Source organism: Mobula birostris, chromosome 4 (genome assembly GCF_030028105.1).
Source record: "Mobula birostris isolate sMobBir1 chromosome 4, sMobBir1.hap1, whole genome shotgun sequence".
Lineage (NCBI taxonomy): Eukaryota > Metazoa > Chordata > Chondrichthyes > Myliobatiformes > Myliobatidae > Mobula > Mobula birostris.
Window position 1 is genome coordinate 61,353,438 of NC_092373.1, and position 22,000 is coordinate 61,375,437.

At 39.7% G+C, this 22,000-nt stretch overlaps 1 protein-coding gene across 2 annotated transcripts in view; it reads right to left on the reverse strand.

The window, feature by feature from the left end:
* Nucleotides 1-767: 767 nt before the first annotated feature.
* The window catches only part of smc4 (structural maintenance of chromosomes 4), an 81,048-nt gene continuing 59,815 nt past the window's right edge, over nucleotides 768-22,000 (reverse strand). For both annotated transcript variants that reach the window (XM_072255423.1, XM_072255424.1), the window contains exons 19-24: nucleotides 15,078-15,222; nucleotides 8,216-8,389; nucleotides 4,577-4,756; nucleotides 4,258-4,490; nucleotides 3,561-3,744; nucleotides 768-1,223 (exon numbers count right to left, since the gene is read on the reverse strand). In XM_072255423.1, coding sequence (XP_072111524.1) covers nucleotides 1,053-1,223; nucleotides 3,561-3,744; nucleotides 4,258-4,490; nucleotides 4,577-4,756; nucleotides 8,216-8,389; nucleotides 15,078-15,222 — 1,087 coding nt within the window. In that variant the 3' untranslated portion in view covers nucleotides 768-1,052. The remainder of the gene's footprint in view (nucleotides 1,224-3,560; nucleotides 3,745-4,257; nucleotides 4,491-4,576; nucleotides 4,757-8,215; nucleotides 8,390-15,077; nucleotides 15,223-22,000) is intronic.

Here is a 22,000-nt window from a genome sequence, read left to right on the forward strand (position 1 = left end):
AATGTGTACATCTCATAAGTAAACAGATTAAAGGCATCAGATTGTTTCAATGTAACATAATACTACATTAACAATGGAGCACTACTAATGTGAAATCCAAATCTTTCAGATAAAATCTTACATATCCAGAGGCATGATTCAAAGCAAGCAACAAAATAAATATTTAAATCAGTTGATAGTTCTGCAAGATAATAAATATTAACAAGCTGAAAGCAACACTGAAGGAAGGGTACATCTGTGTATGAAATATTGCAGATTAGTTTCCTAGCAAAAGACACAAATGATTATCAAAAAGGGAAAACAAAATAGAACACGAAGAGTCTTACTGGGATGAAAGTCTGAAATAATTAATTTATTCCAAAATACCTACAGGCTAACACAATTGATTTGGCAAATGATAGTGCTATAAATTCCCCATTGTGTTACTAGCCAAATAAGATTTTCACCATATCTAAACTCCAAAGGGCCTTATTCTGAAGAGAGATTAGGCACCAAAATTATGCAATTTTCCCACACAAAAGAACACCCATCTTTTTCCACACCCCCCTCTCCTGTATGGTGAATTGTAAATAATACAACCTCAAATTAACTTTCTATGTATTCATCATTGTATTTGCCAATTTAAACCACACGCTGGCAACCAGTCCCTTTCATCCAAACTCTAATTACACATCATTAAGCTGAAAGAATTGGACAGGATTGCATTATTGGCAATTGAATCATCCATCAGTGAAAAGTGTCAGAGAATAACCACTCCACAGCGAAAATCTTCTGAAATTGATTTAATAAGAATTCAACTATCTACATTATGTAAAAACATAGTACTTTACGGCAAACACAAAACATATATATCAAAATTTAAAGATCACAGGTGGGTAATACAGGTGAAGTTAATCTTGAAGAAAAGTTTAGATATTACTTTTTAAGTCCACTTACATAAAGATTTAACACCACTATTTCATGCTGAAACAAATTCCATATGTATAGAATTGAGTGGTGAAACATAAAAAAATAAAAATGTCTTTAAAAAGTTATTGCAGTTCTAGCAAAACTCAGGCCGTGCCCATCACTTCAGGAAGTGCTTGAAGACCAATGACCTTGGGATTGGTTGCAACACTCTTTGTTGTATTGTGGGTCTTGTAAATGCCAACCAATCTATCAGCAATTTCAAACATATTGTTCCGCAAAGAAATAATTATAAACTGGGCATTCCTGGTCTGTTCCTAAGGAAAGAAATAGTAAACGGTCAATACAATCATTTGCTTTGAATATATTAGACATTGATATTCAATACTAATATTTATTTAATAATAATAAAAAATATTAAACTCAATATACAAACACCATGTTGGGACTGTATAAAATTATTTACTTTCAAAGAGCCAGGAATGAGACAGGCACAGAAATGGAACAACTCAGGTTTATGCAAATTTAGTTGTAAATTGACTAGTAGGTAATTGGCAAGGGCCGATAAAAAATTAGACTTAAGTAGAACAGCCATAGTGTGAATGGTAAGTGGAAACGTGGGGGAGTTGAGGCAGAGGCTAGGGTGAGGATTCTGTTAAGTTCTTTCTATTACTGTAAGGTAGAGCAGTAGGAATAGAACCAAGGACAATGGAGTGCTCTTGCGAGGTATGGGAGGTCAGGAAGACCTCCAATGTCCCTAATGACTATACCTGCAAAAACTGCATCTGGCTACAGCTCCTTACGGACTACATTAAGAAATTGGAGCTGGGTGACATACAGATATTCAGGCAATGGGGGCTGACCATCAAGAATTACACAGAGGCTGATAGTCCTAAAGTACAGAGTACCCCCACAGTCACAACACCAAGTCTAGTTCTGTGGGTGGGGGTGGGGGTGGGGGTAGGAGGGAGAGAAAGTAGTAAGCTTGGTGATAGGGAATTCACTGATTAGGAGGGACAGACAGACACAAGATTGTGGGTGAAAACTAGAATGTTGTAGCCATTACTAAGACTTGGTCGTGGGACAGGCAGGACTAGCAGCTCAGTGTTCCAAAGGGGAGAACCAGTTAGTATATCAACCTACTTGGAGCAGACAGGTTGATCACTTCAGGTTAACACGTAGAATTTGATTCCTGTATCTCAATGATAGGACTCACATTTCCCGTTTGCAACTACTCTTGCCATTAAATGCATCACGTAGAAGTTTAATTATTTCTACCCAACATATAACCAGAGTATGACTCAAATGAAAACACTACTGCAGTTTCCTCCATTTCCCAGAAACTACTGTGCTATATAATCAATACTCTAAATCATGGGCAATTTAATACAATTCACTAGTAATCTTTGAAATATGGTTATTTAAATACATCTTGGAAGATTCACACAGCAGCCAGATTAATGATTACATTAGTCGGACTAAATTTACATGAAAATTACATGTGTAGATAGCAAACATGCATTTTTTTCATTGCCAGGAGTCACTTGTTATACAACAAAGAAACGAGTCCTTTGGCCCTGCTTATCCAGACTGATGTACATTTAACATGCATTTTTGTCAAGGCCTTTACTTTGAAAACAAAAGCTACTGGCTTGATATCCATCAATGGAGAATATGGGAAGTCACTTGTAGCATCAAAGAGGACAGTTTTTAATTACACTGAACATAGGATTACCAGATTATCAAAATTTCATTGCAGCTCTCAGTTATAATTGCTCTCAAGAATTACGAGCAGAAGAGAATGGGCAGAGAAAGCTAGAGACATTGGACAGGAGCATTACCCATCATATCATAAATTTATAATAGCATGTCCGCCTCCAACTATTACACATCAGCCTCTCCTTTCCATTCAGATCAATACAGAAAGACCCTATAGCACCATACAAATTAACTGGAATTGAGAGCTGTAATAAGACTTTGATAATTGCAAAATCCTACATTCAGTGTAATTGAAAACACACATGCTACAGATGGCTTCCTATGTTCTGCACAGATGGATATCAAGAAAACGCTTCTGGTCATCTTGCCCACATTCCTTAAGTGACAATTTTGAGATTTGCTTATTTTATTGACAATAGTGGGCCTTTGCTGCTTGAGCTACTTACGTTTCAAGTCGTAAACACGAGGAGTTCTGCAAATGCTGGAAATTCAAGCAACACACAAAGTTGCTGGTGAACACAGCAGGCGAGGCAGCATCTCTAGGAAGAGGTACAGTCAACATCTCGGCCTGAAATTAAAAGTGCCTGGCCTGCTGCATTCACCAGCAACTTTGATCTACGTTTCAAGGCTTGCTTTCTTTATAGTTTTTACTTCTAAAACATATTATGAGATTTTGAGAGGTCTAAAATAGAACAAAGACATTTGTGGTTTTTCTTTTCCTATATTCATTATTATAGGGAAAGTGATTTAGAGAAAAATTCTAATTATAAAAGCTGGAACAATGTCAAGAGCAGTTGAATAGTTTTCCCAAGCAGTCTTGAATATGTAAGCTAGGTTTAGTATTATTTTTCAGTGTTAAGTTTCAATCACTGATTCTTATTTTTGGGTTTCCATCAAAAGAATTTATCCCATACCTGTTGCCAATGTATACTTACATAAATATAATGTGCAACAATTGAAACATTTCGGAAATCCAGTGCTGCATCAATCTCATCCATGAAGTATAAAGGAGTAGGTTTGTAATGGTGAAGCGCAAAAACCAGAGCCAGAGAACTAAGAGTCTTCTCTCCACCAGAAATATTGAAAATTTTTTTCCAGCTTTTCTTCGGTGGACGCACACTAGAATAGTAGTATTTGTTCCCATTAAAAGTGATCATAAAAATCTGTTGTACATGCAACTTACAACTCCAAATTGTTTCAGTTTTAGTAGTAGCAGCCTTCATTTCCATTTCATCCAATTCCTCATGATAGTTAGATTTGAATTTCTCAACTCAGGGGCACTTTAGTCAGCTGTCCGTTTTAAAATATCAATTTCCACTTCTATCCATCTTATATTGAAGATTTCCCACTATTACCAAAACAGCTACTCATAATAGTATCAGTGGGATGATAATCAAAACGAGTACAAATAAAGTAAAAGTTGCAGTTAGAGATAGTTTAGCCAGAATGTAAATACAAATAATCTAAGATATTTCTTATCTGCCTCCTTCTCCTACCACCTAATATCTCAACTGGTAAAGCAAGTTTTCAGGCAGTGGAGAATGGTCTTAAGATAGGACATGGTTCAAATGCCGTTAAGCTCCACAATGCAATTACATAAACTCTACCAATCTGCATAATAAATTTTCCTACCTGAACATAATTCCTTCAGAAAAAGGATCCAGACTGTCAACCAACTCCAGTTCAGCATCTCCACCTAGTGTAAGCATTTGGTAATTCTCCTTTAATTTATTAGTGATCATATTAAAGCCAGCCATGAATTCATTTAGTCGCTGTTTTCTCAAGTCTTCAAAGGCATGCCTGAATTTATCCCGTTCATTAGTGATTTCATCGAGCTCTGCCACACGCCGCAGATAGAGCTCTTCCTGTACAGAAACAGCACAATAAAAAGTTAAAATATGGTTACCAAACAAGAAACCACTGCAACATACACACATTTTCCAGGACTTACTTTCTTCTTATATTCAGCAATAGAACCCAAGTTTGGCTTCATTTCAAGGCACTTAGCTTCTAGAAGTGCTATCTGATTATTTATCATTTCTGGATTGTTAATTCCCACAAGATCCTCCTCACTCAATTCTGGAAGTTCTTCTGCTGGTTTGTCAATAGGATGTAAAGAAAGCTTTGATATCTAAAGGAAAATTACAGGAGGATTTAAAATAGAATGAAATATACATTTTAGTTCCATTTAAATTTACTACTACATTTGTCCCAAAACAAGTCAAATAACCGTTCAACAGTTATTTCATTCCAGTAAAAATATACTTTGCGGTAACTTAAAAAACAGGAAATAAAATTCATTCTCAAATGAACATATTTGGCAAGTTGTATGGTTCAGTGCAAAAAGCTCATTTCTTAATTCACTAGAATCATCTTAATCTAATCTCCGTTAAGATTTCCATCCTCCAAAATCAATGAAAACAATTTTTCACTAAGCAAAGCTTTGGTGTCTGTTTATAAGTACAGTGGATTCTGGTTAATTGGGACACATCGGGACCAGTACATTTTGGCCTAATTAAGTGGCTGCCTCAATTAGCCAGTTTCACGGAAATAGTTAAGAAGGTATAAAAAAAACTGAATAACAAATTATGTATTTAAGTATAATACAGACCAAATTAAAACACTTTCAATACCACTACAGTAATGTAAAATGACATAATTTCCTAATAGTTGCCAATGGAGTAATTCATCCAGTATATGCTGCTGTGTATGGGGTGTTCAGAAAGGAGCAATGCCTCTGGTGAAAGGCTTGTTGTGTCCATTATGGGGCATGTCACTCAGCTGTCATCTGTGGCTCCAAGTAGCTGTTTGTATGCGACAGTGGCCACTTTGACAGGTGGACTAAACCAGATGCCTGTCCTAACATCTGAAGTCAGTTCTGGTGGATGAGATCAAGTGAGGTCCAATGCCCAAGGTCTGTGGTAGAAGGACTTGCTGCAATGCGTCATGGAGAGCGAAGGGCATAATAAGGCACAGAAGTAGTCATAGTTATATACTGTAACCAAGAAAGATCCAAGTTTGTGATGACTACTTGTATCACTGGACCTGGACTTCCAAGGTCGAAAGAGTGTCTCCTGAATAGGTTGCACTCTTCATCGTTGGATATGACAACCACCATGCTGCTGTATTCTTTTGAATGACTGTAAATGAACAAAGTTAGCATGGACACTTTGTGCAGACATAATGGACTACTTTCATACAAAGCTTTCAACAATTGCACCCTCCAAATTTTCATTTTCATCATAACATTCAAGATGAGAAAGTGTTTTCCCAGCATACATGACAAATAAACTCTTCTCGGGCTATCCATTATAACTTGATGTTTAGATGACAAACTCTGCCATCTTCATCAGTGGTGATGTCTGAGTATGTCTAGACTGGTGGTAAAGGAAGCCAGTGAAATAAAATTAGAGGAAAAGAATTGTAAGAAAGACGAATGTCTTGCTCCAAGTAAGAACTGGAATTCAATTGTAAACAAGATGGGAGAGCAGAAACCTGATTGGATGAGGACTAACCAATCAGGAGGGACAGACTACAGGGGTATAAATAGCACTGGATGAGACACACCCAGGCACCATCCCTGATGGAAGATGGTAGTTTGTCATCGAAACATCAGTTATAATCGATACCTATACCTGGAATAAACTGAAGAGTCTATTCAAGATGATTTGATACCTTTGTAGGTCACAAATTATTGAAGCAGTGAAATAATTTCAAGTTGTCTTATTGCTTGTTTTCGCCAACTATCAGTGGCAAAAATCACTACTTTTTGAACACCCAAATGACAATATTTAAAAACTTTGTTCTAAGCATGGTGTAGTGTCTAATGGTGTCAAGTTCATGCAACTGACATCAGTTAGAAACTGTTGAGCAACAGTCACCTGTCTCAATTTAGCAGCACAGTGTCCCAAATAAATAAAGGAAATCCCAAGTATTTTCTTCACTTGTTTTTTTTTCTTTAAGAGATGTCCCAAATAAGTGGCTGCCCCAATTAACTGGCAGGCCAATTAACCCAAATCCACCATGTACAAACTGGCATATTACGCTTGAGCTATGACAGCAAGTATATGTACTCCAGTTAATTGGGACAGCTGCTTATTTGGGACAACTCTTAAAGAAGAATTAATAGAGAAAATAGCTGTCATTCCCTTAGTTTATTTGGGACATTATGCTGCTTAATTGGGACAGGAGACTGTAGACAAAGTGCCTAACTAGCATCAGTCATGTGCACTACCATGCTTAGAGCAAATAGTTTTTAAGCGCTGAAAAAGCAGTGATTTTTGCCACCTCTAGCTGGCGAGAAACAAGCAACAAGACAATTGAGAACTTCTGCTCCCTTGAGGCTTGGAGATGTCAGAAAAGGCTGAGAATGAAAATGAAACAATTTCACGACTTAAAATTAGGATCTGTGAAGATTTCAAAGTATTGGCAACCATCATGAACGTTACAATGATGCAATGGATGAAAGCACTGTATGAAGGCAGTGCGTTATCTGCACTAGTGTCTACGCCAATTTTGTTAACTTACAGTCTGTCAGAGGAACATGGCAGTGTACACTGGATGAATTCCTCCGTTCTCTTCTTATTAGGAACTATAGTTTTATGGTACGTAGTATTGTTAGGGTGTTCAAGGAGGAGTAGCACCTCTGATGAAGGGGCTTGTCATGTCCAATCTCACTCACCTGACACTCAGCTGTCACCTATGGCTCCAAGTACCTGTTTGCATGCGAAAGTGGCCACACTTCTGTACACCATTTTGAAAGGCAGGCCAAACCAGGTGAGGGTAGCTGGTGGCCTCATACCCTTGTAGGACAGGAACATGCCTGTCCTAGCATTCGAGGTCAATTCCTGAAGACTTGGCGGAGGAAATCTACAGTGAGATCCAACAGCCAGGAAGGTGGCTCTGCAAAGCTCCATGAGGAGCAAACGACATGACAAGGTATAGAAGTAGTCATGGTAATCCACTGCAACCAAGGAAGTCCCAAGTTGTGACAACCACAAGTACCACTGGACCTGGACTTCAGAGGATGAGAGTGGAACTGGCCTGGTGCAATGACTTTTCTACTTTAAAGAACTCCCCCACACAGATTTCCTATCATTGTTAGATATGACAGACAGCCACCAAGTATTGTTAATGTTCTAATTTGTTCTGTATTTATTTTAATACATAATTTGTTACTCTGTTAACCGGCAGTTTGTCTTTTCTATATGTTTTTTAAACTATTTCTATAAACTTTAGCTAATTGGGACAGCCGCTTAATTGAACCAAAATGTGCAGGCCCAATGTGTCCCAATTAAACGGGATCCACCGTACTTGCAAGCTTTTTTATTGTAGGGAGCCTTACAGCAAAATGTGTGCCACACAGAAGAGCAGTTGGACACAAGTCAAGTGGAACTGTAGTCACATTCCCCCCAGGCTGCAGAGGTCATCTGTAGGCAGCCTGCAAGCAGCTCCAGGTGAAAGCATAGTTAGCACAAACCAGAAAGTAAACACATTCTTTTCTAGTTAATGCAGCTCAGCTACTCCCTGGATAAACTTCAAGTCATTAGCATTCTAACCATTATTAAATTACATTAAATTACAACCTTACCTCTTTCTGCCAGAATTTAATCTTAGATTGATGTTCTGCAACGTGCCCATCAATCTGCTCCAACTTCAGACGAATGTTAAGAAATTCTTTCTGAAGTGCCTGTTGTTCTTCCTGAACTGTTTTTAATTCTTGCAGTAAACAATTATGTTCCTCAGTTACAGTTGTTAATTGTTCCTATGCAAAAGAGCGAACAGAAGTAGTTAACATAACACGGTAACATCTTTTAAATGATTCATATCAGTATTTATTTCTGTTGTCTTATATATCATGCTTATGTAACTCATTCAACGATACAAATTAAACTATTTTAAATAGTTCAGCAAAATTTTCAGAAAAAAACCTTTCAGTAAAATATGAATGTTTAATAGCAAAATTGTTATATACTGTACATATGCAAATTTTACATTCAAAAGCTCCAGCCAAATACTATCAATTTAAAACACAATAGTTGATTCTTTGCAAAATACAAGCAGTTTTGCCCCTAGAAAAAGGCAATAGCAATTTGCAAATTAACTTGCAAACCATAAACGTGAATCACACACTAAATAGAACTTTGCTGGAACTTGCTGGTAGAGAAAAGGTACACGTGCGTTATCAATTTTTATCTCAAATGGTTTTTTTTCTTACGACCACCTTAAATCTATGTAACTACTTTCAATTTCACAATTTTAGTCAAATAAAACCTCTACCACTAAAGAAAGGTTTGAAAGAAAGACACTTTCTCCAATTGAAAGCTTTGCAATCACAAAGATTAAATAGCTCCCCCCGCCCTTTTAAGCATAAAACATTAAAGTGGACGCAGGAAGGCAAGATGGATGGTAGTTTGCCTCGCAGGCGCCAGGGTCCGGGATGCTTCTGATTATGATATCTTGGAAGTGGGAAGGTGGGCAGCCAGAGGTCGTGGTACATATTCGTACCACTGACATAGGTAGGAAAAGGGAGGAGGTCCTGAAGACAGACTACAGGGAGTTAGGAAAGAAGTTGAGAAGAAGGACCTCAAAGGTAGAAACCTCAGGATTACTGCCTGTGCCACATGATAGTGAGTATAGGAATAGAGTGAGGTGGAGGATAAATGTGTAGTTGAGGGAGGCTGCACTTGAATCTGAGAGGGATCAATATACTGGTAGGCAGGTTTGCTAAAGCTGTTGGGGAGAGTTTAAACTCGAATTGCCGGGGTGTGGGAACTGAACTGAAGAGTCTGAGGAAGGGCTGGTAGGCTCACAAATAGAGAAAGCTAGGAGAAAGTGCAAGAGGGAAGATAGGCAGATGATAGAGAAGGGACGTGCTCAGACCAATGGTTTGAGATGTAACTATTTTAATGCAAGGAGTATTATCAACAAAGTGGATGAGCTTAAAAGAGCGTGGATCAGTACCTGGACCATGATGTTGTGGCCATTACAGAGACTTGGATGGCTCAGGGGCCCGAATGGTTACTTAGAGTGCCAGACTTTAGATGTTTCAGAAAGGACACGGAGGGAGGCAAAAGAGGTGGGGGCGTGGCACTGAGATAGTGTCACAACTGCAGAAAAGGAGGAAGTCATGGAGGGATTGTCTACTGCAGTGGTCCCCAACCTTCGGGCCGTGAACCAATACCTGGCCGCGAAGCATGCAGGGGTACAATGGTAGCCGGGACGCACCCAGCACAGCTTTAAGAAAAAAGCCAAAATAAACAAGCTAATTAATTACGTGCCACCTGGCACGTAAATGCCTGCCCAGATCAGAGGCGATTGCCGATTGCGTAGAGCTATTTCGGCGTTTTTCTTAAAGATGTGCTGGCTGTGTCCCGGCTACCACTGCACGCTTTGCGGCCCAGAGGTTGGGGACCACTGGTCTACTGAGTGTCTGTGGGAGGAAGTTGAAAGAAGGGGTCAATAACTCTACTGGGTGTTTTTTTTTTAAAAAAATAGACCACCCAATCGTAACAGGGATATTGAGGAGCAGGTAGGGAGACAGATTCTGGAAAGGTGTAATAATAAGTGTTGTCGTAGTGGGAGATTTTAATTTCCCAAATATTTATTGGCATCTCCTTAGAGCAAGGAGTTTAGGTGAGGTGGAGTTTGTTAGGTGTGTTCAGGACGGTTTCCTAACACAATATGTAGATAAGCCTACAAAAGGAGAGGCAGTACTTGATCTGGTAGTGAGAAATGTACCTGGTTAGCTGTTAGGTCTCACAGTGGGAGAGCATTTTGGAGATAGTGATCACAATCTCCTTTACCATAGCATTGGAGAGGGATAAGAACAAACAAGTTAGGGAAACGTTTAATTGGAGGAAGGAGAAATAAGAACTTGGAAGCACAAATTGGGAACAGATGTTCTCAGGGAAACGCGCGGAAGAAATGTGACAAATGTTCAGGGGACATTTGCGTGGCGTTCTGCATAGGTATGTTCCACTTAGACAGGGAACGGATGGTAGGGTACATCAACCGTGGTGTACAAAGGCTGTTGAAAATCTAGTCAAGAGGAAAAGACAAGCTTACGAAATGTTCAAAAATCTAGGTAATGATATGAATCTAGAAGATAAGGCTAGCAGGAAGGAGCTTAAGAATTAAATTAGGAGAGCCAGAAGAGGCCATGAGAAGGCCTTGGTGGACAGGATTAAGGAAAACCCCAAGGCATTCTATGAGTATGTGAAGAGCAAGAGGATAAGATATAAGAGAACAGGACTATAAACACAAAATAATCTGCAGATGCTGGGATCAAAACAACACTCACAACACGCCGGAGGAACTCAGCAGGTCGGGCAGCATCAGTGGAAACGATGAGTCAACGTTTTGGGCTGGAACCCTTCATCAGGATTGAAGAAAGAAGGTGGTGGGAGGGTTGGCAGAAGGCTGGTAGGGTCAGTTGAAAAACCAGTAATTTGAAAGAAAGGGGTGGGGGAGGGGAAGCAGGGAGGTGATAGGCAGGAAAACAATGGGTAGAAGGAGGAGGTGGAACCATGAGGGAAGTGATAGGCAGTTGGGGGAGGGGGCAGAGTGAAATAGGGATAGGGGAAGGGAGGGGGCAGAGTGAAATAGGGATAGGGGAAGGGAGGGGGAGGGAATTACCCGAAGTTGGAGAACTCTATGTTCATACCAAGGGGCTGGAGACCCTAGACGGTATATGAGGTGCTGCTCCTCCAACCTGAGCCTAGCCTCATCATGGCAGTAGAGGAGGCCATGTATGGACATACCTGAATGGGAATGGGAAGCAGAGTTGAAGTGGCTGGCTACCGGGAGATCCTGTCTGTTGTGGCGGACGGAGTGGAGGTGCTCGACGAAGCGGTCCCCCAATCTGTGTCGGGTTTCACCGATGTAGAGGCGGCCGCACCGGGAGTGCCGGATGCAACAGGTGACCCCAACAGACTCACAAGTGAAGTGTTGCCTCAGGTGGAAAGTCTGTTTGGGGCCCTGAATGGTGGCAAGAGAGGAGGTATAGGGGCAGGGTTAGCACTTACGTTTACAGGGATAAGTGCCGGGTGGGAGATCCGTGGGGATGGATGTGCGGATAAGGGAGTCGCGGAGGGACCGATCCCTGTGGAAAGCAGAAAGGGGTGGAGGGGGAAAGATGTGCTAAGTGGTGGGGTCCTGTTGAAGGTTGCAGAAGTTGCGGAGAATAATGTGCTGGATCCGGAGGCTGGTGGGGTGGTAGGTGAGGACAAGGGGAACTCTGTCCCTGTTGTGGTTGCGGGAGGGTGGGGTGAGGGCCGAAGTGCGGGAAATGGAGGAGATGCGGGTGAGGGCATCATTGATGACGGTAGAAGGGAAATCACGATCCTTAAAGAAAGAGGACATTTGAGATGTCCTGGAACGGAAAGCCTCATCCTGGGAGCAGATGTGGCAGAGACGTAGGAACTGGGAATAGGGAATGGGATTTTTGCATGTGGCGGGGTGGGAAGAGGTATAGTCGAGGTAGTTATGAGAATCACTGCGCTTGTAGAAGATGTCAGTGGATAGTCTGTCTCCAGAGATGGAGCCCAAGACACCGAGAAAGGGGAGAGAAGTGTCCGAGATAGACCAAGTGAATTTGAGGGCTGGGTGGAAGTTTGAAGTAAAGTTGATTAAATTGACGAGTTCAGTATGGGTGCAGGAAGTAGCACTAATGTAGTCGTCAATGTACCGAAGGAAAAGTTGGAGAGCAGTATCAGAATAGGTTTGGAGCACAGACTGTTCAACATAACCAACGAAGAGGCAGGCGTAGCTGGGTCCCATGCGAGAACAGGACTAATCAAGTGTAACCGTGGAAGTGTGTATGGAAGTGAAGGAGATAGCAGAGGTACTGAACGAATACTTTGCTCCAGTATTCACTACAGAAAAGGATCTTGGCGATTGTAGGGATGACTTACAGCGGACTTACAGCTTGAGCATGTAGATATTAAGGAAGAGGATGTGCTGGAACTTCTGGAAAGCATCAAGTTGGATAAGTCACCAGGACCAGATGAGATGCATCCCAGGCTACTGTGGGAGGTGAGGGAGGAGATTGCTGAGCCTCTGGCAATGATCTTTGCATCATCAGTGGGGACAGGAGAGGTTCTGAAGGATTGGAGGGTTGCAGATGTTGTTCCCTTATTCAAGGAAGGGAGTAAAGATAGCCCAGGAAATTATAGACCAGTGAGTCTTACTTCAATGGTTGGTAGGTTGATGGAAAACATCCTGAGGCAGGATTTATGAACATTTGGCAAGGCATACCATGATTAGGAATAGTCAGCATGGCTTTGTCAAAGGCAGGTTGTGCCTTACGAGCCTGTTTGAATTTTGTGAGGATGTGACTGAACACATTCATAAAGGTAGAGCAGTAGATGCAGTGTATATGGATTTCAGCAAGGTATTTAATATGGTACCCCATGCAAGGCTTATTGAGAAAGTAAGGAGGCATGGGATTCAAGGGGATATTGCTTTGTGGATCCAGAATTGGCGTGCCCACAGAAGGCAAAGAGTGGTTGCAGATGGGTCATATTCCGCATGGAGGTTGATCCTCAGGGATCTGTCTAGGGACCCATTGTGTTCTTGGTTTTTATAAATGACCTGGGATAAGGAAGCAGAGGGATGGGTTAGTAACTTCGCTAATGACACAAAGGTTGGGGGTGTTGTGGATAGTGTGGAGGGCTGTCAGAAAGTGCAGGACATTGATAGGATGTAAAACTGAGCTGAGAAGTGGCAGATGGAGGTCAACCCAGATAAGTGTGAGGTGGTTCATTTTGGTAGGTCAAATATGATAGGAGAATATAGTACTAATGGTAAGACTGTTGGCAATGTGGAGTATCAGAGGGATCTTGGGGTCCGAGTCTACAGGACACTCTAAGCTGCTGTGCAGGTTGACCATGTGGTTAAGAAGCCATACAGTGCATTGGCCTTCATCAACGATGGGACTGAATTTAAGAGCCAAGAGGTAATGTTGCAGCTGTACAGGACCCTGATCAGACCCCACTTGGAGTTCTAGGCTCAGTTCTGGTCACCTCACTACAGGAAGGACGTGGAAACTACAGAAAGGGTGCAGAGGAGATCTACAAGGATGTTGCCTGGATTGGGGAACAGGCTGAGTGATTTTGGCCTTTTCTCCTTGGAGCGGCAGAGGATGAGAGGTGACGATAGAGGTGTATAAGATGAGAGGCATTGATCGTGTGGATAGTAAGAGGCTTTTTCCCAGGGCTGAAATGGCTAATACGAGCGGGCACAGTTTTAAGGTGCTTGGAAGTAGGTATTGAGGCGATGTCGGTTAAGTCTTTTTTTTCTAAAAAGCAAAGAGTGGTGAGTGTGTGGAATGGGCTGCCGTTAACAGTGGTGGGAGGCGGATACGATTGTATTTTTTAAGAACCTCCTGGATAGGTACATGGAGCTTAGAGAAATAGAGGGCTATGGGTAACCCTAGGTAATTTCTAAAGTAAGTATATGTTCAGCACAGCATTGTGGGCTGAAGGGCCTACATTGTACTGTAGGGGTTTCTTATGTTTCTAAAGTGGTGCTTTGCAGTGGTTAAATTTAGAGAATACTCACCTTTGCATTATTCTCCGGGCTACTCTTCTCTAGCAAAATATATTCACCGACCTCAAAATTTTCAAATGACCAATTTTTTGGGGGCAGAGTTCCAGAGTGTCACCACAACTGGGGGGAGATGTGCTTCAGACTTCATCCCTAAATACAGTGACTTATCCATTATATCCATTGAATTTAATTGCCCATTTCAGGGACAGAGATATACAAACTAAATCATTATTTTAGATGTGTCATAACAAAAGATATAAAACTTTGTGCAGACTGTTCAGTCACATGTTCCTGTTTTGCCATTCAATTACATCATAGCCACTTTCCTATAACAACACTTTAATCCCTGAAAATCCAAAATCTATCAAATTCCACCTTGAATACATTCAGCAACAAAGTTTTCAAAAACTTCTCGTAGGGAATTTGAAATTCACTCCCCTAAGTGACATTACTCATCTTTGTCCAGAGTTTTGGACAACATATTCTGAGATTGTAATCCTTGGTTCACAGGTATATCCATATCAACCTGTTCTTTTCTGTGCTTTGATCTCTTATTTTAACTCCTTTTCAGTTGTGTAGACCATGTTCTGGGATTTCTTTAGTGCTTCTAATACCCCTTTTGATCTTGTCCTTTTAACTCTTAGGAAATATTTTACAGTCAAATGTGCAACAGTTAGTGGCATTAATGTTGTCTAACAAGAAAGAATTCTTCATTAGAAATTTAGCCCACCCAAAGTGCACTGTTCCTCTATCAGTAATTATTCTTAGTTTTTTAGGCTTTGAGCTTCGATGTCTCCAATGTGCAGACCATTCCATGAGGATTGTTCTTAAACTAATACGTTTGAGTTAAATAACTAATCTTGCAAAGTTCAACAATGCAAGGAACAGGTTGCGTAAAGTACCTGAGCTTCAGTGCATTCTTTGAGCACTATAGCACCCTCTTCTTCTAACTTCTTCAGTTCTTCTGTTAGATCTTCAATCTCCTTTTTATTCTCTTCAATTTCTTCTCTCGTTCGCTTCACTGCTTCTTCTGCTTTTTTAAAATTTCTGGAAGATATTTAAAAAGGTATCATTTATTATAAGCAGCATGAATAGGTCACCTGAAAGCTAGTCGATGACTGTAAAGACAAAAAAATGCTGCAATAAGCAGGGTTAGAAAATCAAAGAACATTTGATGTTTAAAGTATTGCATGAAAACAGAAAAGAAAACAGGTCAGAGGCTCTGCAGAGAGAAAAAAAGTTAACATTTAACCAGAACTGGGAAAAGTTGATATTTAATTAATTGATGGCACAAGATGGAAGACTATGGCATTTAAATGACAAAATAAATGATGGTGCATATCAAAAAGGGTATATTAAGAACCAGATGATGCATCAAGGTCAAACAACAGAATCATTCCAACAGCTGATGTTGTTTTTGGGGGGTAGAGATACAATTATGATCTAATATAAAGTACAGAACGTAATGTGGACCCACAAAGCAGAAGTACCCAAATGATAGCTATGTCAAACTTTGCTTCTGGAAGCAACACAATGAGCTGACAACAGAGGCCAGAGTGGAGATTTAAAGGCAATTAAGTAGGACAAGTAAGCATCTGACTCGTATCAGGAGGTAAACCAAAATGTAGTCACCCTAATCTACACGTTGTGCTTGTAATGTGTGAATGGCACATATCACCAATAACGAATACATTATAGTGAATTGAAAGAACAATGAACAAATCAATCCTTCACCTGGATAAGCTATAGAAAACAACTTTGGAAAAAACAAAAGGTAGTGATTATATTTCTTCCATTAGAGCCACTTGAATCAGGTAGTTTACTTTAAAGTACAGAAAGTTGATGGTATCAATCAGAAAGCCAGTGAAAATAAACCCAACCAAAATGGCAAGACATCGGTTCAACAATTCAACTACAAAAAACACAAAACATGTTATGACTCAGTCAGAGGGATATTAATTCCAAATTTATCACATCCTGAAATATAAAATTTCAATTCTTCAAAATACTACAAAACCCAATTCTATCTTGTCTCATAATTCTCAAATTTCAAATCAAATATGGATAGCGGGCTAAAAAAAAAACTAGGCAATGTGATGAACAGAAGCTCAAGAACCCCCAAAAGCATTGAAGCTTCAAAATTGTCTGGTGCTTTTATTCCAAAGTGGGTTGGTTGTTTTTCAATGTTTAGATTAGATTAGATTCAACTTTATTGTCGGACTTCCGGGTCATCAAGGGAATGGCGGCGTAAGGAAAAGGTCTCTCGACAAAAAAGGTGAACTACCCCATAATCGAATTTAGACAAATACTTAATATTGCATAACTATATTAATAAAAGGGGCAAGGATGATGTCTAAGAACAAGATTAAAAAGTCCGCTCCAAAGGCTGATAAACATAAAGAGACGCAGCAAGGCGGCGGGCCTAGCTCCCCCATGGCAAGCCCGGACGGAGATAATGAGGGGGATTCTCGAAGAGATTCGCGAGTTCCAACAAGATAACAGCAAACAGCTGGAAGATATTAAAGGAGAAATAGTAAAAACTAACTCGCGGATAGATGAAGCCGAAGCGAGGATTGTTGGAATTGAAGAGAAGCTACAAAACGCAGAGGAGGTGATAGCAGAAATGCTGAAGCTGCAAGACCAGCTCCAGTGGAAACTAATAGATCAAGAAGGCCGCTCAAGAAGGGAAAATGTGAGGATTTACGGAGATCCCGAAGGAACTGAAGGTAAACCCAGATTGATGATTCCCTTCGTGGAGAAGCTACTTAGAGAGAACCTTGATATACCGGCCGCAAAAGACCTACAGATAGAAAGGGCTCACCGCGCGTTGGCACCACAGCCTCCGGCAGGCGCCCAGCCCAGATCGATTCTGGTCAGATTTCTCAGTTACAGAACGAAGGAAGAGGTGCTTAAAAGGGCATGGCAAAAGAAAGGCTTCATGTGGAACAACTGTAAAATCAGTTTAGACCATGACTACGCACTGGGGATTCTTGCCAGACGGAAGGAATATACGGAAACACGGAGAGTCCTGAAGGAAAACAACATCAGATTCCAGACCCTGTATCCAGCTTGGCTGAGAGTCTTTTACGACGAAGGGACAAAAACTTACGCTACGGTGGAGGAGGCAACATTGGACCTGGCGGACCGGGGACTACCTATTAAAGTTATCACCCAACCGGAGTCGCTACTGGAGAGGATTCGGCAGAAGTCGTGGCAGTTAGTGCGGCAAGGACGCTCCACACTAACCAGAGTGTCAAACTACAAGGAAAAGCTGCAAATATTCAGACGCGAATGTACAGAGAACACAAATTAAGAGAAATGACCGAAAAGAGTAAATCGGACTTAAAGGTAAAATGAAAACTGGTAACTGAAAATAAACTAGACGGAATAACTTGAATGATAGCAATATGGCCGAGACATAAATAGGAGAAAATTCTCTATGATTATTCAAACTGCTGAGGGCCCTCTAACACAGGGTGAAGATAGAGGTTATCCCTCTGAACTGAGGCGGGTCGGTGCTCAGGCCTCACTGTGGGAAGTCGGGAAAAATTTTCAAATGTTGCACGTTCAAAAATGTCTAGGGTGTGGTTATATGTCTTGGTTTACTGTTGAGAAGGGATTGCTTACTGTTTGGTTAGAAAAGGAGAGTGTTTTTTTTTCTACTAGAGAAAAATGCAAACTGAATTGGTAAAAATAATTTCCTATAATGTTAATGGGGTTTTGAATCCAATTAAAAGAAATAAGATTATGTCCAAATTGAAAAAAGAGAGGGCACAAATAGCTTTCCTCTAGGAAACACATATGAGCCAATCTGAACATGGAAAATTAAAAAGAATGGGCTTTAAGCATGTATTTTATTCATCATATAAATTGAGTCACAAAACAGGGGTAGCTACTTTAATATCAAGTACTCTTAATTATGAACATATTTCAGAGACTAGAGACAAAGAAGGACGGTTCGTAAAAATCACAGGAAGAATAGAAGGTACAGAAATAACATTGCTGAATGTTTATGCTCCTCCAGGTTGTGAATGATCATTTTATAGACACATTTTTGACCTAATGGTCAGTTCTCAAGGGGTAGTAATTTGTGGAGGGGATTTTAATATTAGATTAAATCCTATATTAGATTCTTCAAGAATAGTTACTCAGAATAAACCTCTGACTCGGAAAGTGAATTCATTGATGGAGGAGTTGGGAATTATAGATGTCTGGAGGGAATTACACCCTACTAGTAAAGATTATACATATTACTCTTTCCCTCATTCAGCCTATTCAAGGATAGACTATTTCTTTATCTTTAATACAGATAGACTCAGGATAAAAAACTGTAATATTGCAACAATTGATCTGTTGGATCATAGCCCAGTCTCTATGTCTCTAATCCTGGAAAGGAAAATGAGGAAAACACTATGGAGGCTAAACTCACATATACTCAATAACCCGAAAGTAATGGAGAGATTAAGGGGAGAAATCAAAGAATATCTAGACCTTAATGACACGGGAGAAACATCACCAGTGATCTTACGGGATGCATTGAAAGCTGTACTGAGAGGGAAAATTATTTCCATTACCACTCACATGAAAAAAATCAATGCACAAAAATTAGCAGACCTTCAAGGAAAATTAAAACAACTTCAAGTTGTAGGTAGCAACAAAAGTAATTCAAATCGAAAACAGGAAATTAGGAAATTGCAAAGTGAAATTGACGATATTTATACGTTGGAAACTCAAAAGAAATTTTCTTTACCTGAGACAAAAGAATTATGAAGTAAGAGGTAAATCAGCTAGATTATTGCATATAAATTACGAAAACAACAAGCAGACAATACAATTCATAAAATAAAGAATCCAAAGACAAAGCTTGTGGAGAGTACAATAGGGAAAATTCAAGAGAGTTTTGAAACATATTATCGAGAGCTGTACTCCCAATTCTGGGCCCCCAATGAGCCCTATATAGACAGTGTATTGAATTTTTTTAGATCTACCTAAACTTACAGATTTACAAAATGAAAGTTTATTAGAACCAGTAACTGTCAAAGAACTGAACGTGGCCATCTCTAGGTTAAAGGCTGGAAAGTCCCCAGGTTCTGATGGGATTACCTCAGAGTGGTACAAGTCCCTGAAGACAGTTAGTCCCATTACTACTTAACACCTTTAATTGGATCTTGCAGAGAGGAGAAACTCCACCTTCCTGGAGAGAAGCGATTATTTCAGTTATTCCTAAAGAAGGTAAAGATAAACTAGAATGTGGCAATTATCGGCCAATTAGTGTTCTTAACTGAGATTACAAACTATTTACATCTATATTAGCGCGCAGATTGGAAAAGCTTTTACCTGGCCTAATTCACTTAGACCAGACTGGATTTATTCAACAAAGACAAACACAGGACAACATAAGGAGAACTCTGCACATCTTAGAACAGGTTAATAAGAACGAGACAGAGACAGGATTGGACGCTGAGAAAGCTTTTGATTCGGTTAGTTGGGCATTCCTATACAGAGTGTTAGGAAGATTCGGCTTTCAAGAAAAGTTTATTAAAGTAATTCAGACTCTATATGACAGCCCTACAGCCCGAATTAAGATAAATGGGGACCCCTCTGACTCCTTCTTCTTAGAGAGAGGCACTAGACAGGGATGCCCAATTTCTTCTCTCCTTTTTGCGCTATATATTGAACCGCTTGCCCAACTAATAAGACAGAGCGAAATCGTAAAAGGTATCAAGGTGGCAGGGATTGAACAGAAGGTGGCGTTATTCGCAGATGATGTTTTGGTCTATCTGAGTGAACCAGAAAAATCATTTATAGGATTGTCTACACTGTTGGATGACTTTGGGAAAATATCAGGTTATAAAATAAATGTAAAGAAAACGCAGGTTATGTCCCTAAATTATACACCATCCAAAAAATTGCAGGATACATATGATCTTAAGTGGGAGCTAAATCATTAAAATATTTAGGAATAACCCTGCCGAAGGATCTTTCAACACTGTCACAGGTAAATTATGGGCCATTAATCTCAGAGATAAAAGCAGATATGCAGAGATGGAATCTTATCCCCTTTTTAAGTTTAAATTCAAGGATAAATACTATAAAAATGAATATTCTTCCTCGGTTATTGTATCTTTTCCGTACTTTACTGGTGGAGGTGGATGATAATCAATTCAGGGAATGGGACAAATGGATTTCCTGCTTCATTTGACAAGGAAAAAAACCTAGAATTCGATATAACACCTTACAGTTAGGGAAGGAAGGAGGAGGTATGGTTCTTCCTTGCCTGAGAAATTATTTTTATGCCTCACAGATAACCCCTCTGTTATATTGGTGTAATAGGGAATATAAGGCTAGATGGAAGGAAATAGAATTTGGATTAGTTGACAGTTTTCCTCTTCAGGCCTCAATAGCTGACAAAGGATTGATGGCCCAGTTGGAAAAATTTAAAAATGCTTGGATAAATCTTACATTAAAAGTATGGCAGAAGGTGGTTAATTCATGTGGAATTAATAACATGTTAAAACTCTTTAGATGGTGTGCATATGATACCGAATTCATTCCCAACAGAGGAGATAAAAGATTTGAGCTATGGATAAAGAAAGGTCTTACAACCTACCGCTCATTTATAGATAAAAGAGTATTACAAAGTTTCCAAATCCTGCAGGACAAACGTGGCCTAGAACATAATGACTATTTTAGGTACCTTCAAGTACGAAACTATGTTAACCAGAGTTGTAGGTATACAGACATATCAACAGTAGAATTAGAATTTTTCAAGATTCTGAATTCGGCTTGCAGTTCAATACCTAGTAAATCAGTTTCTCGATTATATAATGCACTCTCCCATGCTAAAAATGTAAATACACTGTATATTAAAGAGAAGTGGGAGAAAGAAGCGGGGTTGGTACTTTCAGAGGAGGCTTGGGAGAAAATCTGCAGATTTCAATGGTCCTCGACTAATTCTTTGACTAATTCATTGTTGGAAAAACATTATAAGATACTTCAAGACCCCATATCAGGAAAAATATAAAGATACAAATGTGATGTGTTGGAGAAGGTGCGGCTCCAAAGAGGCAAATCATTTTCATATTTTTTGGGATTGCCCTAAATTAAGTCTATTTTGGGAAGGTATTCATAGAACATTAGTTAAGGTACTTAGGTCCCAGATACCTCTGAACTTTGAGACGCTCTATTTGGGGCATGTATTGTTTCTTGAACAGAAGGAAGATATAAAGCTGCTGCAGGCCCTCTTAGCGGCACGTAAGAAATCAATCACTAGAAAATGGCTAAATCCAATACCACCTACATTAGAAGATTGGTACGAAATTATCTTGGAAATATTTAAAATGGAAAAGTTGACTTACTCCCTGAGAATTCAAAAAGAAAAATTTTTATCAAATCTGGAATAAATGGATTGAATATATAACCCCAATGCGAGCAGACTCTCCTAATGATTTATACTGCTCTTCTCATCAACACAGTAATATTGCTAACGTAAGCACCCCTAGTCTAAGTGTTTGTTTTTTTTTTTGTTTTCTTTTGGAAAATAGAGAATTAACACAAGTAAAGGGAAAGATTTGGGAAAGGGATAAAAAAATGAAAAAATTAAGTAAATAAGTACATAGGGATTGGATAATTATGTCTGCGGGCAGGAGCAAGCATGAACAAATTAGGATATAAACACCTACAATGGTTGATACATAGGCTTATATACAACATTTTGGACCAATGGAAATGGTCCAGAAGGGTTATATGAAAACTATTATTACCATTTTTCTTAACAACTAATTCCATTACTTAGCCTAATAGGTTAGATTTACCACCGTACATA